At 43.7% G+C, this 13,331-nt stretch overlaps 1 protein-coding gene across 1 annotated transcript in view; it reads left to right on the top strand.

Annotated features, from left to right (window-relative positions):
* ADCK1 (aarF domain containing kinase 1) overlaps window positions 1-13,331 on the top strand; it is a 73,906-nt gene that overhangs the window by 17,246 nt on the left and 43,329 nt on the right. The window contains exon 4 of the mRNA XM_014249711.2: window positions 11,684-11,887. Within this exon, the coding sequence (XP_014105186.1) occupies window positions 11,684-11,887 (204 nt within the window). The remainder of the gene's footprint in view (window positions 1-11,683; window positions 11,888-13,331) is intronic.

Consider the following 13,331-nt stretch of genomic DNA (forward strand, 5'->3'; position numbering starts at 1 on the left):
GCAGAATACCTGCTCCAAATTATTCTTATGGTATGCTATCTGGGAGCTGTTATGATGTGGCCCAAACATGTCTGCTTTCCTGTAGTAGAGGGAATTGAGGCACCTTGCTTCCCCATGACTGAACCATTCTGTCAATTCTCAGAGGAGGAGGACTTTGAAATGCCTATATTTCTCACTGTTGACACAATGTATGCATAGTTTGGACAGCAATCCATTTAGACTTGGTAATTGTGCTTTCAAAGAGGCAGTTAGGTGTGTATCTTGTGGCTGAGTGGCTACTGTGGGGTGCTAGTGAATGCCAGGGGCTGATGAGAAAACCATTAAGAGGGAGCCAATTATAGACTTCAAAATAGAAATAATATAGCGTTAAAGAAGCTCCTGGATGAGGTCTGTTCATGTTCTCAGCTTTGCCTCGATGTTTCCCTCAAGTTGTCAGGCAACTACAGATCAAAGGATCCATGTAGCTGGGATTGAGTCCCCTCTTACCATCTCCAGCTAGGTGTTTGTCCTAGCAGCACTCTGTCCAGGAAAGGAGAAAATCTTCAGAGGTAATCAATGCACAGCCCCCATTCATGCCATGGTCTCCTTAATGAGAGAATAGGGAAGCTCTATTATTTCCCAAGACTGAATCAAGACTGTGTTTATGTCATTTTCCATCTTCTCCTGCCTGCTGACTTCAACTCCCAGTTTCAGTGTAACTTCATTCTTCATGGGATCTCTGTGTGGAGTATATAAATGCTTTAATATTAAATATTTGAGTCTAGGAGTCATAGATAGTATTAGCTTTGGATTACTAGCATGTGCTTTAATTTCTTTGCTTCATGTCCATCTTGTGTTGTGCAAATTCTTTAACATCTTTTTTTTTTTGCCATGCAAATATTGTCTTTGGGAACAATCACAGTGATTGCACTTGGCCACCAAGATCTGTATTTTTGGAGGATCTCTATCAGTATTATTGTTCTATTAGGTTTTGCAACAACACCTTTTGTCTTGAGTTTACTATTTATGCCTTCTAGCCAAGGTTAGACATTGGCTGTCTTTGACTAGCCTGTTGATGGAGAAATGTTGAATATGTAGTTTTATATAAAGATGATCTCAGTTTTATTCCCTTCACAACCTTGGTGAGCCACAGCCAAGTGCAGGGAAGGAATGCACAATATTGTTTGTTTTGATACTAGCTGCAACAAAGGCAGTTGTCTCTGATGCTGCTTCCTTCTGCTTTCTGTGGGAGCAAAAGTAATCTACTCTGGGTAACATGTGGCCTCACCTGGGCTCTCCTTTTGTTCATCTCAGTTTAGTGCCATGTCAGATATTCATGTTTTACTTCATTAAATTGCTATCTCATGCTATTTTGAAGTGGCACTCTCATAGTCAATATAGGTTCTCTCTCTTCCTTGTGTTCCTAGCAGCCATAAGGATTCAGCAGACCAAATGCTATCTTCACTGGCACGCGCATAAGTCAGTTTTGTCCAAATTCTCCTTCCACTGACACCTGCAGAAACCTATTGTTTTCAGAGAGAAAGCAGTGGCTGCAAAGGAGTGGCTGCAAGAAAGTATTGGACTTCCTAATTGCAGTTTAACGAATCTATTGTGTATGAATCATAAGTGACACCAGCTCAGTCTCCCATACTGGTGACATTGATGGGATGCTAATAGACACCAGCTGCCTTCCTTGGTGTGGAGCTGTGTGGTGTCAACTAGATGAAAAAGCTGGAGTTATTGATACTTTTTTTTTTTTTTCACTGTAGTCAGCAACTCTGATGGATACCCAGAAGGGAACAGACCTGCTGAGTAACAAAGATACATTCCTTGTGGTTATTTTCTTTTTTAACATGGGCACTTTTATGAACACAGAACTGCACTTTGCCATTGGTGATGACTTACTGGCACCGCAGCCACTTTCTCTGTTGGATGTGGTGTTATGACAGTCACTGCAGTTTTTTGGAATTGACAGCATAATCCCATGGTTGTTATCTTTCTTGACTTCCTCGTCAATCCAATTTAATCACTTGTAGGTATTTCATGTGTTACTGTCTCTTTCCTCCTCAGGCATCCAGTTCCTGTGGGAAGAGGTCTGTACTTTAAAGGTCAGAGCTTCTCAGATTAAAGAAGGGTGAAGGAATCTGCCTCTGTCAGTTTGGTAAGGGGCTGTATTCTCTTTAGAGACACGGCAATAAAAACTCGTTTTTCTGGGGTCTGTCACCAAGGTGAATGCTGGTGTGTGTCTGCATGGCTGTAAGAGAGGGAGCCGGCTTGCTCTGCTCCTCTGGCTGTTGGAGTGACCTGCCAGGAGAGAAGTTACATATGTACAAGGGGGAGAAGCTGCTGTTGCACAATTTAATCACTTGACATTGACTCAGACAGATCCTGACTGGAGGTCAGCTGTGACGTGCAGCTGGTAGGGTGGGATTTGACTGTTGGGAAGAGAAAAATGCCAGCCCAGATTCTTTAGCATTGACAAAGTGGATGTGACGATTTCTTCCCTCCAGCTGCAGCAGCTGCCTCTGTGCTTCCTACTTTTCTGCACACCCACAGTAGGCGAGCAGACTGTGAAGCTACTGTCTGGACCCTCAGCTGAGCTAGATGAGACGTAGTTGAGCTTTCTCGATGGTGCTTGGGCCATCCATCCTCATAAAACTTACATTTCAGTGTGCCTTTCAGTCTGTCTTCTGCATCTTGCAGCTTCCTGTGGAGTTCATGGCTTTTCCAGTTCTATTTTATTGCAGGATGGAGTGTAGGAACTCAGGGAAGAGGCTGTCAGATCTCCATCTTCCTTCTTGCTGCTAGGATTCTTCACTTAGCTTTGAAAGTGTAGCCAAATCCATGTGAGCTTCAGTGACAGCTAATTGCTTCTGTGGCCTTCCTTGTTTGAGCTCTTCCCCCCACTGTCCCTATGGCCCAAGACCAGCCCTCACTTCCCATGCTACTGCCTTTTCACGGTGTTAACTGGAAATAGCTGTCTGGGGAGTATTCTCCCTTCAGGTCATTTTTACTGCACAGCATCATCTCTTAGTATTCTGTCAATAGTATGTGATTTCTGCAGGGTATGACAGCAGCTCCTGTTTAGGAAATACTTCTGAGTGTAATACATATCTTCGCTGATACTATTGCATACAGTAACTAAAAACAGCAAATGAAACAAGACTTCATAGGACTGATGGGAAGGTGTGAGAGCCTCCCACACAGCTAAACACAATGCTAAATTAGATGGTGTCTTTACAGCACTCAGCTTGTTTTCACTGGCATCCTACGTGGTTTGATCCAAGCTGAAGGGAGTTAATTTTGTTAGCCAGATTTTGAGTGGTGCTGTGTCAAATTTATTATCATTTCACCTGCCTCTGTGGAGCTGCAGGCTTTGTGATCAATGGATCAAGACATGTGCCTCATTTCATTGTGGCTTCTGTGAATGTCTCCGTTCCTTCTGCAGACATGCTGTTGAATTACTTTCTATCCTCCTTGGGTTCTCTGCAATGAAGCACAGGACAGATCTATTTGTATATTAGCTATCAGGACAACAAGGCACTGAATGCACTTTTATGAACTTGCTGTCTTTGCAAGTACTGTATTTTTGTGTAGACATGGGTCTGATCCTTCTGTCTTGGGCAAATCTGATCTGATTTTATCTTATCCTCATGTGTAAGTAACCATTAATGGTAATGTATGTGCCCCACAGAAGAGCCTGTGTGAAGGACCTTCACAGGGTAAAACAGCCTCAAGAGCAGAATCTCACTGGAGGTAAAGTCTGTGCGTGTAGGGAACTCATCTTGACTCTGAGATTCCTGCCATAGGCACAGAAGTTCTACAGCCCAGTTACTTTAGCATGTTATTTTCCCTTTGTCTCTGACCAGCCCTTCCCTGTGCTTCTTGTTTTCCTGGTTCAGGAGACTTACACAGAACAGTGAATTATATCACAGAGGTGTCTAGAGGGGAAACAGCTGCTCTCTTCTGATTTTTATCCTGAACTGCCCCACAGATAACTAATTGCAGCTCAGTTGCTTCTATTAGCTATTTACCTAAAATTGAGCTGGCTAATGAAAATGTTTCTAATTAATACGAGGCAGATTAAAACTCATTACAGCAAGGTCGTCAGTAATGAGAGATAATCAGACCACAAATGACCGAGCTTGGAGTAAAATGAAGATGGAACACAAGCAGGCAATTGGTGCTGGTTGTGCATGCACCAGCCAGCAAGGGCAGGGTTCAGCAAGGTCACTACTGGTGCTCTGCTCTGCAGTTGAGAAACACTGCTTCCTGCTCTGCAGAGCAGCTTGCAAGTGACTGGCCAAAGGGGTGGATCTCAGCCTAGTGTAAAAATGTTTTCTGAACCAAGTGGCATCTCACACTAGTGGTTTGTTGCTAGGCCAGCCTTCAATCATCTATATAAACAAAGTTGTGAATAGGGCTTTTAGCAGTAAGACTTGGGAGTATGTGTGGCACGGGTGGGATGTCAACACTTGTGTGCACTTGTTTGTGGAAATTCGGAGTCCTGATGTTTGGGGGGTGTGAGCTTGCATATCTGTTCAGTTTAAAATGTGTTTGCCTAGGTTTGGAAGAGTCTGTTGTGATCTCCAGGGAAGTTTTGCTTGAATTATAAAATGTATTTGCTTTAATTTCAGCTACCTGTAGGACTACTGAAACAAAGCCACAGCGCCAACACCAGATTTCAGCTGTCTGTAGGCCTACTGTCTGTATTCCATTAGTACTGAGTTTACTGACCATCCCGCTAGTTGTGTCACTCCTTGTTTCTGTGTTTATGAAACTGAGAAGCTAAGAAGTTGTCACTTTATTCAAGGGGATCCTCTCCATCCTTAATCCTTTCCAAACTATAAAGCTCTCTTTCTCACTTTGTTTCTGTCCCACTGGCAACCAACTGTTGTGCCAGAATTTCTGAAGGATGTTATTAAGTTATACATAACTCACACAAATAGTGAATTATTAGGTAGTGAGGTACATTGCACCAGGGCTTATTCCAATTCCAAAGGCATGGATCAGTTATCATCATCGGCAGTATGATCAGTTAGTATTGGTATAAGGAGGCATTGGAATGGCAAATATCTAGTGTGCCTAGGAATGAGCTTTTGTAAAAGGTAATAGGAAAGATAATACAAAAAGCAGGCAATAACATTGTTTAGAGTTGTGTGTCTTCCTGCAGCATCCTTGCTGCCAGTCAGTTTTGATTACCAGTTTGGTAGTGTTAGTGACGGCTGTAGCAGTTTATATTTACTGTATGCTTATTCAGATTAATTGAAAGAGGAGATAACAGCCCCTTAGACAGAACTACACTGTCACTGAAATGGGTTCTACGTTTTGTATTGCTGTTTTTAAAGCACCCAAGTACCCTATTCACATCATCAGTAGCTGTATCCTCCCTAAGGATCCTTACAGATCTTTTGGCAAGGCCACTGATTTCAGTTTCTCACTGTGTTAAATTGAGGTGGACATCTTTTCATTTTTCTCTGGTTTGTGCCGTCCTGGGTCGTCTAAAGCCATTTCTACAGTTTTACTAGTCCTGTGCTTATGGCCCTGTCATTATCTGGGGTGGAAGAGAAAAGGTTCTTTCCTATATTCTCTGACATGTCTTTTCTCCTGACCCAACTCTGTTTTGGGGATACCCACCACAGAGGTGATGACATCCTCTTTTGCCTCTGAAGGGAGTCCAGAGGACAGCCTGGCTCTTCCAGTTCAGTCTCTTACTGCAGGCATTTCTGCAAGAGTGTTCTTGTCTAGGATGGCTGACAACGTATTTGCTTGGGATGCTTCCACCCCACTCTGTGCTACAGGTTTCTTCCCAGCATCCCAAAGGCTTAATATGAAAGACCATAAGCAGCAGTTCTGTTCTGTGGAAGGAAAGTAAGAGTTCATCACCAATGTCACAAGTCCTTTGAATGGCAGGTAATTTTGTGAATACCCTTGGAAGGGAAGACCCTTGGACAGGTTGACCTCAGCAGAAGATTTAACCAGAATTTGGGAGCTGGATACACCAAATAGGTTCTCTAAAGGTTTTAATAATGCACCCTGTTTGTATTCTCTCATTGTGGCCAGACAGTAGGGTAATTTTTGTCTTGATGCCTTGAGCAATAGTGTTTAAAGCCCTTTAGACATTTTATTACCTGTAATGTTCTTATGAGTCTGTAAAACGGAGAATAGCAATCCTGAGTTTTGTAAAGGGCTTTGTAAAAGCACTTCTAGAGATGAAAAGCTCCATATAAAATCAGGTATGGTTGTTTTATCATAAATATCTAAAGCCTTTCTGAATTCCATTAAGCTCTTGGCTTTTCTATCCTCTGACAGTGAGTGCCACTGGTTAATGCTGAAATGTGCAAAATGGGATGTAAAAAAAAACAACTTAAAAACGGTTGTTGTTTTCTGGGTTTATATGAGTTGGAAATAGGAATGGGAACTTTTTATTTTCATGATCACATACAACTTTTCTCTCGTATGCATCAACAGTCTCTTAACATGTCAAATCTCTTTTTAAATAGACTCTTTTATATGACGTGGTCATGTTTTCCCTTGTCCTTTTTTATTTATCTTTTTTTGTGATAGGATGTCTAGAATCCAGGGTTGGGTTGTGAATTCAATTTATACAATAATCTTTTGATAGTTTTAATATTTTAAGCTTTTTTATCACAGTGAAACAGGTTTTTAAATTTTTCTGACTCACTATATGCATTGAGCAGGCTGAGCTGTCCACAAGAATGTGATCCAAGTGTTGGATGGTTCCAGTTAATTGAGAGCCCAGCAGTGTGTGCGGGGAGGACAGACTGCACCTCCCAATATGTGTGACCTTGTAGCCGTCTATGCTGAGTGTAAGATCTCCCAGTATATTGATTTTTCGCCTGTCTTTGGCAGAGTTTACTTTTCCACAGTGGTGAATAATATCTCTTATGTCTCGTGGAATTTTTGTCGCTGCACTATTCTCTTCTTTGCCAGATCACTAGCAAGAAAGTTAAACTTTGGTGTAAGAACAGGTATAATGGGACACTTTGCTGTTTGCTTTTAACAGTAATGCAGGTCAATCCTTTTATAGTAGAGAGCTCCATCTGTGCACTACCTGGACCTCTTCCCCTTTTCATCATGTTTCTCTGTTTTCAGTGCTAGTTCATCCTCCCTGGAAGTAACAATGAATGCAGGTCCTAAGATGGACAAGGCTTCTGCAGGATCATCTGGTCTAAAAATGCTCAGAGCAGGTTGAAATGAAACTGTCGTGAAAACAGCACTAAATGTTGCTGCCTTGTCCTAATTGGAGTGTCTTCCATTGCTGCTATCTGTAGTGCTGGGTCTCTGAGCTGGGAATGGGATGAGGAAGTGATGTTCTTGTATCTCCAATAATTACTGAGTTTTCCTTTCATTCTTTGTGAGGATATTTATTGAAAGCCACTTGAAAGTCCTAGTAAATACCTCTTTTCTAATACCTCTTTTCTATTCTCTATTGTATTAGCAAGCTCACAGTATTTTGGTAGACTGGTGAAAAATTATTTTTTTCCCCTCAAAATCCCTGTTGGCTTTTTATCAGTCATATCACATTTAGCTAGATGATTTTTAGTACTCTCTGTAATTATTGTCTCAGCTAATTTAGTTGATACAGAATTAAAGTTTGCAGGACTATAGTTTCCCAGATTAGTCTAGATTTTTCTTAAAATCAGGGCAACATTTATTCCCTTTCAGTCCTCTGCAAGTTAACAGTTTTAATATGAGATTTCCTTTTATTATGGTTATTAGCATCTCAGCTACTTTTTGAATTCATCTCTAATTTTTATGTGATTGAAGTTTCCCAGGTGTTTTCTGGAGACACCTTTCTTGAAATACTGTCTTGGAGAGTGTCTCTCCATTGCAAGCAGTGATGGACAGGCTGTTCTCTCTGCATTCCTAATCCTCATTTCACCTTTTGCCAGCTAAGAGTATGCCCTGCAGAGCTGGGATATCTTTACTGAGGGATTTCATATGAGGAGTTGCTTCCACCACTTACTTTACTGTGTTCAGTGGCCTTTCTGAGCACTTTTGCCACCAGGTCTGTCACCAGATATCAAATACTGAAGTTCTCACTGGTAGATTTTAGTTTGAGTATTTGTTTTCTTCTAAATTAATTCCTTTATTGTTAAGACCAGATCAGCACCTGCCAGTTTAAGACATCTGCACGTGTGATATTCTGATGAGCGGTTCTGTGCCAGTAATCTGTGTGAGTAAAGGCTCCTCCTAAAGCAACCAAAAAAAAAAAAAAAAGCAACTTGAGAAGCCAGGTCTGATTGTACATCAAAGATAAATTAAAATACATACCTTTGCAGCTCTGCTTGCTGAACATGTGCTTCATCCCAGAGATGCCTCTTCTCCACACCTAAGAGTTGTTACTTTCACGGTTTTAATAATCAGTGTTAATCCCAGTCTAACTGAGGTTTAGGTAAAGCAGAGGAGTCGGATAGCCATTTGGGCCAATGTAGAATTTGTCCTGCTGAAATTTGGAGAAGGGTTTTGAGACAGAAAGGGATGCCCATGTGGACTGAGGAAAGAGCTGTGTGCACAGACAGCATTTGTGATCTGAAGGGCTTTCTGATGGAAGCTTATTCTTGATATTCCTTGGTACGTGAAATGCTTCCTTTCTTTGTAGTGTGCTCCTAGGGGTCTGTGAATACATCTGTGTAAAACTAGGTGTTGTTTCCAGCTCTTTCCTCTGATAAAAGCAGTCTTCGAAGTTTTGCTTGGGCAACATAGAGCAGTATCTTGCAGAAAAGTTCTGAGCCATTCTGGGGGTTTCCATTCACCTTGCATTTTCTTCAAGGAGGAACAGAAATGTGGGCCACCGCTATTGAACATCATAGTAGGAATGTGACGCTCTGTCTGTGATTAGGGGAATGTAGTCTGTCAGAGAAACAAGTGCTGCATCTGGAGTGACCTGTCTTGGGGAGATCCAAGAAAATAACAGAGATCATTAGGAAACTTCCTCTAAAAAACCTTATCTGGTTGATAAGAAAAGAGTCCTTGGAAGCTGCATTCACAGTCCTACTTCTGCCTCTTATGTACTTCTGCCTCTAATGCAGACTGGAGTTTTGTAAGATGTAGGAATAGAGATGTAATTTTTCTGGGATAAGTTGCTTGGTCATCTCATCTCTCCAGAAGTGCAGGAGCTGGATTTCCCTGGTCCAGCCAGCCAGCCAGCCAGGGCATCTGTCTCTTAGGTGTTTAAGCCAAGCCAGTTGTGAGAGCACTGCGGAGGATGCTTTGAAGGGCATTTTATTCTGTTTTGTTCCTGGGGCCCTCTGTAAGGATCCTCTTGTCCAGGACTGCTGCATCCATGAGGCCAACCAGCTTCTCAACAGCTTGGATAAATTTGTGAGGGCAAAAATTTCCTCTCACCTTGTTCTAGAGGAAAAAGGGGCTATTGCCACCTCCTTCTCAGCGCTAACCCAGATGTGAAGATACACCCTTGTATGGAGGCATGTCTACAACCAGTTGCATTTTTAGTTTAGTTGCATGAGTTTTCCAGCCTGTTTTTCCCATCTCCCTTGGGAATCCATGCAGTGTGGGTAATGTGCTGGAGCCAGCACCTCTACCCTGAGCTGGCTGCTTGGCCTGGCACCCAGCACTGCACTACAGCCCCGGGTTGCTGCTGCTCTGCCCTGAGTCATGCTGCAACCTGGAGTCATTTGATGAGCTGCTGCTGTGTGTGGGAGATTGCAGGTCCCTGTGCTGGCCTGAGCTCAATGCTGGGAGCTCAGTGCTGGGTTTCTTGGAACATATCTGTAAGTGCATTGCCCCTGTTTCCTGTCAATGCTTTTGGCTATGGCTGTGCAATACTTGGAGGTATGTGGCTGGCCACCACTCTCCTTCACTGCTGGCAGGGGTTTTCCTCCACAGCTGGAGGCAGTGGGTAGAGGGTGACTATTAGAGCTGCAAAAACACTGTTTCGCTGTGATGGGCTGCACTCCCTGTGCTGTGACAAGCAACCCAGCTGCACTGGCTCCCTCTCTCCCTTTCTCTTTCATCCCATTACTCCCACCCTGGTCTTCTTGCTCTCTTCTGTTACAGTTTCCTTTCCTTGTTCCCGTTTTCCCTGCTTTTGTCCTTGCTGCACACAGGGAAGGAGAGCAGGGAAAGAGCTAGGGCAGAGGCTTGTTACAGCAGGAGCTTCAAAGCTGTTGTGTAAAATGCAGGAGAATGATGTGTGAGACTTGAGGCATACTCATGGGTTTTATTTGCAGCCTACATGTGTGAGTGTTTTTGAGCTGGCAATGCTGGGCGAAGCTCACTCACCTAGCATGAGTTACACTTGCCTGTATTTGCCCATGTAGGAAAATGTGCGTATACGTGTGTGTGAGCATGTGTGCATCAAACTCTGAAGTCTCACACTGAGGGTGAGACTTGCACATTAGTCTTTCTCCTCACACTCCCCTAGGCGTGTGTTTCATGCACTTGCATCCAGCACTCAGTCTGTCCCCGACACATTGCCAAATGCGAGACACTCAGCCTGTCCCATGATGTGACATGGCACTGCTTTGCACAGAGAGCAAATATAGCTACTGAATGGCTGGGTATATATGGTGTTCATGAATGTTTGTGGTATTGTTCCTTTTTGTCACATACTTCAAGGTGTTTGGTGGAGTCCATCACAACTGCACAGGATCTTGTGCAGTTGAGGGCTGCAGACACAGGGTTTGACCTTCAATGACTTCTGACACAGAAGCCGGAGGAATGAGGAGACTTCATGCAGATTGGTGTCAGGCATTAACAGGACATGGGTATACAGTTATTTTTTGTTATTGATCTGCTTAGGTTTTATTAATGTATCAGGATAAACTTATATGAAGCTCATTAAATATTATTCAATATAGCTGTGTCCTTGGTAGGAGGCTTTTCTAGTGACAGTAATAAAGGGAGAATAAATCATTGTCACTGAAGGATGTGGTGGCTGGTGTGTTCTTGAGGAGCAAAAGGAACCATAAGAGCTGAAATACAGACCAGGCAAGTGGTTGGCAATGGGTTTTGTCATTTGGAAGTTGCATTTTGGCCACTGTGAGCGCAGCTGGCAAGTCTTACAACACTTAGTTGCTCAAACAACTGTCACTGCAGACTTTGTTGGCAATGTAAGCATTAAGACCCAAGACCTGACTGGACTGGAGGGATGTAATTTCCCCTTGTGTGTTTCAAAGTGAGGTGAGAAAGATGAAGGACTGCGCACATACTGTCCTCCTCACTGCCAAGCAGAGATCTGTAATTTTGATTTTTAACAGACTCTTCTTCTGAACTCCTGGGAGTTTCTGGGATGGTATCTGTGGTTTTCTTCTCATTTTAATTCACTGCACTCACACTAAGAGTCTAACATAAGAGTTGTGGTGATGATTTTTTTCTTTTGTCAAGGAGTTTCCAAACTGTGCATCATAGTGCAGAATTGCAGTGCCAAACCAATGCTGCCCTATGGCCAGACAAAATGTGCTGTTACTGATCGTGTTGCCTATGCAAGCAAGTGTTGAAGCCCTTTATATTTGGGAGTATCTTGTCCTGGTCTGGTTCAGATCCTTTAAATCCAGCCAGAGTCCTAATAGTGGACTGACACATTAGATGATGATGCCTACAATCAAGAATGGAAATCCTTGGTCTGCTTAAATATTGGACAAAAAAGATACATATGTGGACATATGCATGTAACAGACAGCAAAAGGGCTTGACAGATGTTCTGGTCTCTTTGCAGGTGCACCTGCGCTCTGCTGAGCGCCTCCGGGAGTTGTGCTGCTCCAACCGAGGCACCTTCATCAAGGTGGGGCAGCACCTGGGAGCACTGGACTACCTCCTGCCTGAGGAGTACACCCGCACCCTCAAGGTGCTGCATAGCCAGGCCCCGCAGAGCACCAGGCAGGAGATTGAGCAAGTTATCCGTGAGGATCTGGGAAAAGAGGTAGGGGCAGCCATAACATGTGTTGGCTTCTCAGGCCTCAGCAAGCCCCGGACAGCCAGAGGAAGGAAGACAGCAGCTAGAGGAAGGAAAACTGCTGTTTCTCAGTTATATGAGATACCGAGGGGAGGTACCTTGTCCTTGCTTCTGAGTGAAGGCCATGCGAGTTTTCCCTGTCCATCAATGGGCATTATTGGCAGGCTTTGGTGAGGAGAAGATAACAGAGGAGGAAGGGTTTGAAAGGTGCCAAATGGAAATGGCAGGACTCAGCAGAGCAGCGTACTCTGTATGCCAAGATGAACAGGGTTGTTGGAGGTCAGGATGGAGGGCTGTCTGCCACACTGAGGAGTGGGAGCTGGAGGTATTGATGTTTAGGACAAAGATATATTGGCAGAGCTCTGTGAGGGATGACTGCTCTCCCCTGGCTGCACTAGACCAATTCCAGCTAGCACTGACAGCCCTTTACTTTCTCGAGCCCCTAATTAACCCCCAAAGAAAATAATAGCATAAATCACTTTTGGTGCTGCAGTCAGGTAACGCAGTAGCTCAGGAGTCAGTGCCATCATTAACCCTCAGCAGCCCACAGCACTGAGATCAGTAGGTAGGTGACTGTGTTCATTTAGATATAAGGGAAGTAACCACAGTAAATTACTGAGGGTGTTCTGCTACTTTGCATCTTGCTCTTTACAAGATATCCCCTCACACTCTAGCCCAGGTTGAGGAGAAGCATTTCAAGGATCATGGCTGCAATGGTAAGGAGGGAGGCAGGAGGCAACAGTATGCAAAGGTGATGCTAGGGAAAGTTGTGTGAGGGGGAGGAAGACAGAAGGTTGAATAAGGGAAGCAGTGTGTACATCTGTTGTTTCTCATATATAAAGGTTTTTGGGGTTATTTTGGTTGTTCTGGCCTGTTTGACTATGTGGTAAGGAGGTGTGGGGGAAACATGAGGTAAGGGAAGTATTTGCACCTAGAGGGTGTATTATGGGCATATTTGAATAGGGCGAGTCTGCCTATGTGTAGTTTAAGGGTATACATATTGTCTAGCCAAGAATGACCATTAATATTTCCCTACAGTTTAATGGCAGGGTTAATGTCAGCCCCCAGTCTGCAACACGCTCCCTCTGTTAGGATTCTATCCTTGTAGCATGGCTGGTACCAACTGTTTCATAGCTCAGTGATAGATGGAGCAGAGCAGGCTGACCGCTCCCTGCAGGCCTCTGTCTCCATGGGCTCCCATGTGACAATCTCCCACAGGAGCTGTGGAAAGCCACCCCAAAGTTAATCCATGTTAAATTACCACACTAGCCACCTCTGGCACACTTTATTTGGTGTCTCTTAAAGGCTGAAGTAGGTGCTTGGAGGTGGGACCTTTTCTCTCAAGTGTGTGTGCAGCTGCCACTGATAATCCCTGGTTTCTTTGTGCTTCTTGGGAGCTAGATGAACGCTG

The sequence above is a fragment of the Pseudopodoces humilis genome, chromosome 7 (assembly GCF_049639895.1).
Source record: "Pseudopodoces humilis isolate 2021_Gansu_Grassland_sample_001 chromosome 7, ASM4963989v1, whole genome shotgun sequence".
NCBI classification, from domain to species: Eukaryota; Metazoa; Chordata; class Aves; order Passeriformes; family Paridae; genus Pseudopodoces; species Pseudopodoces humilis.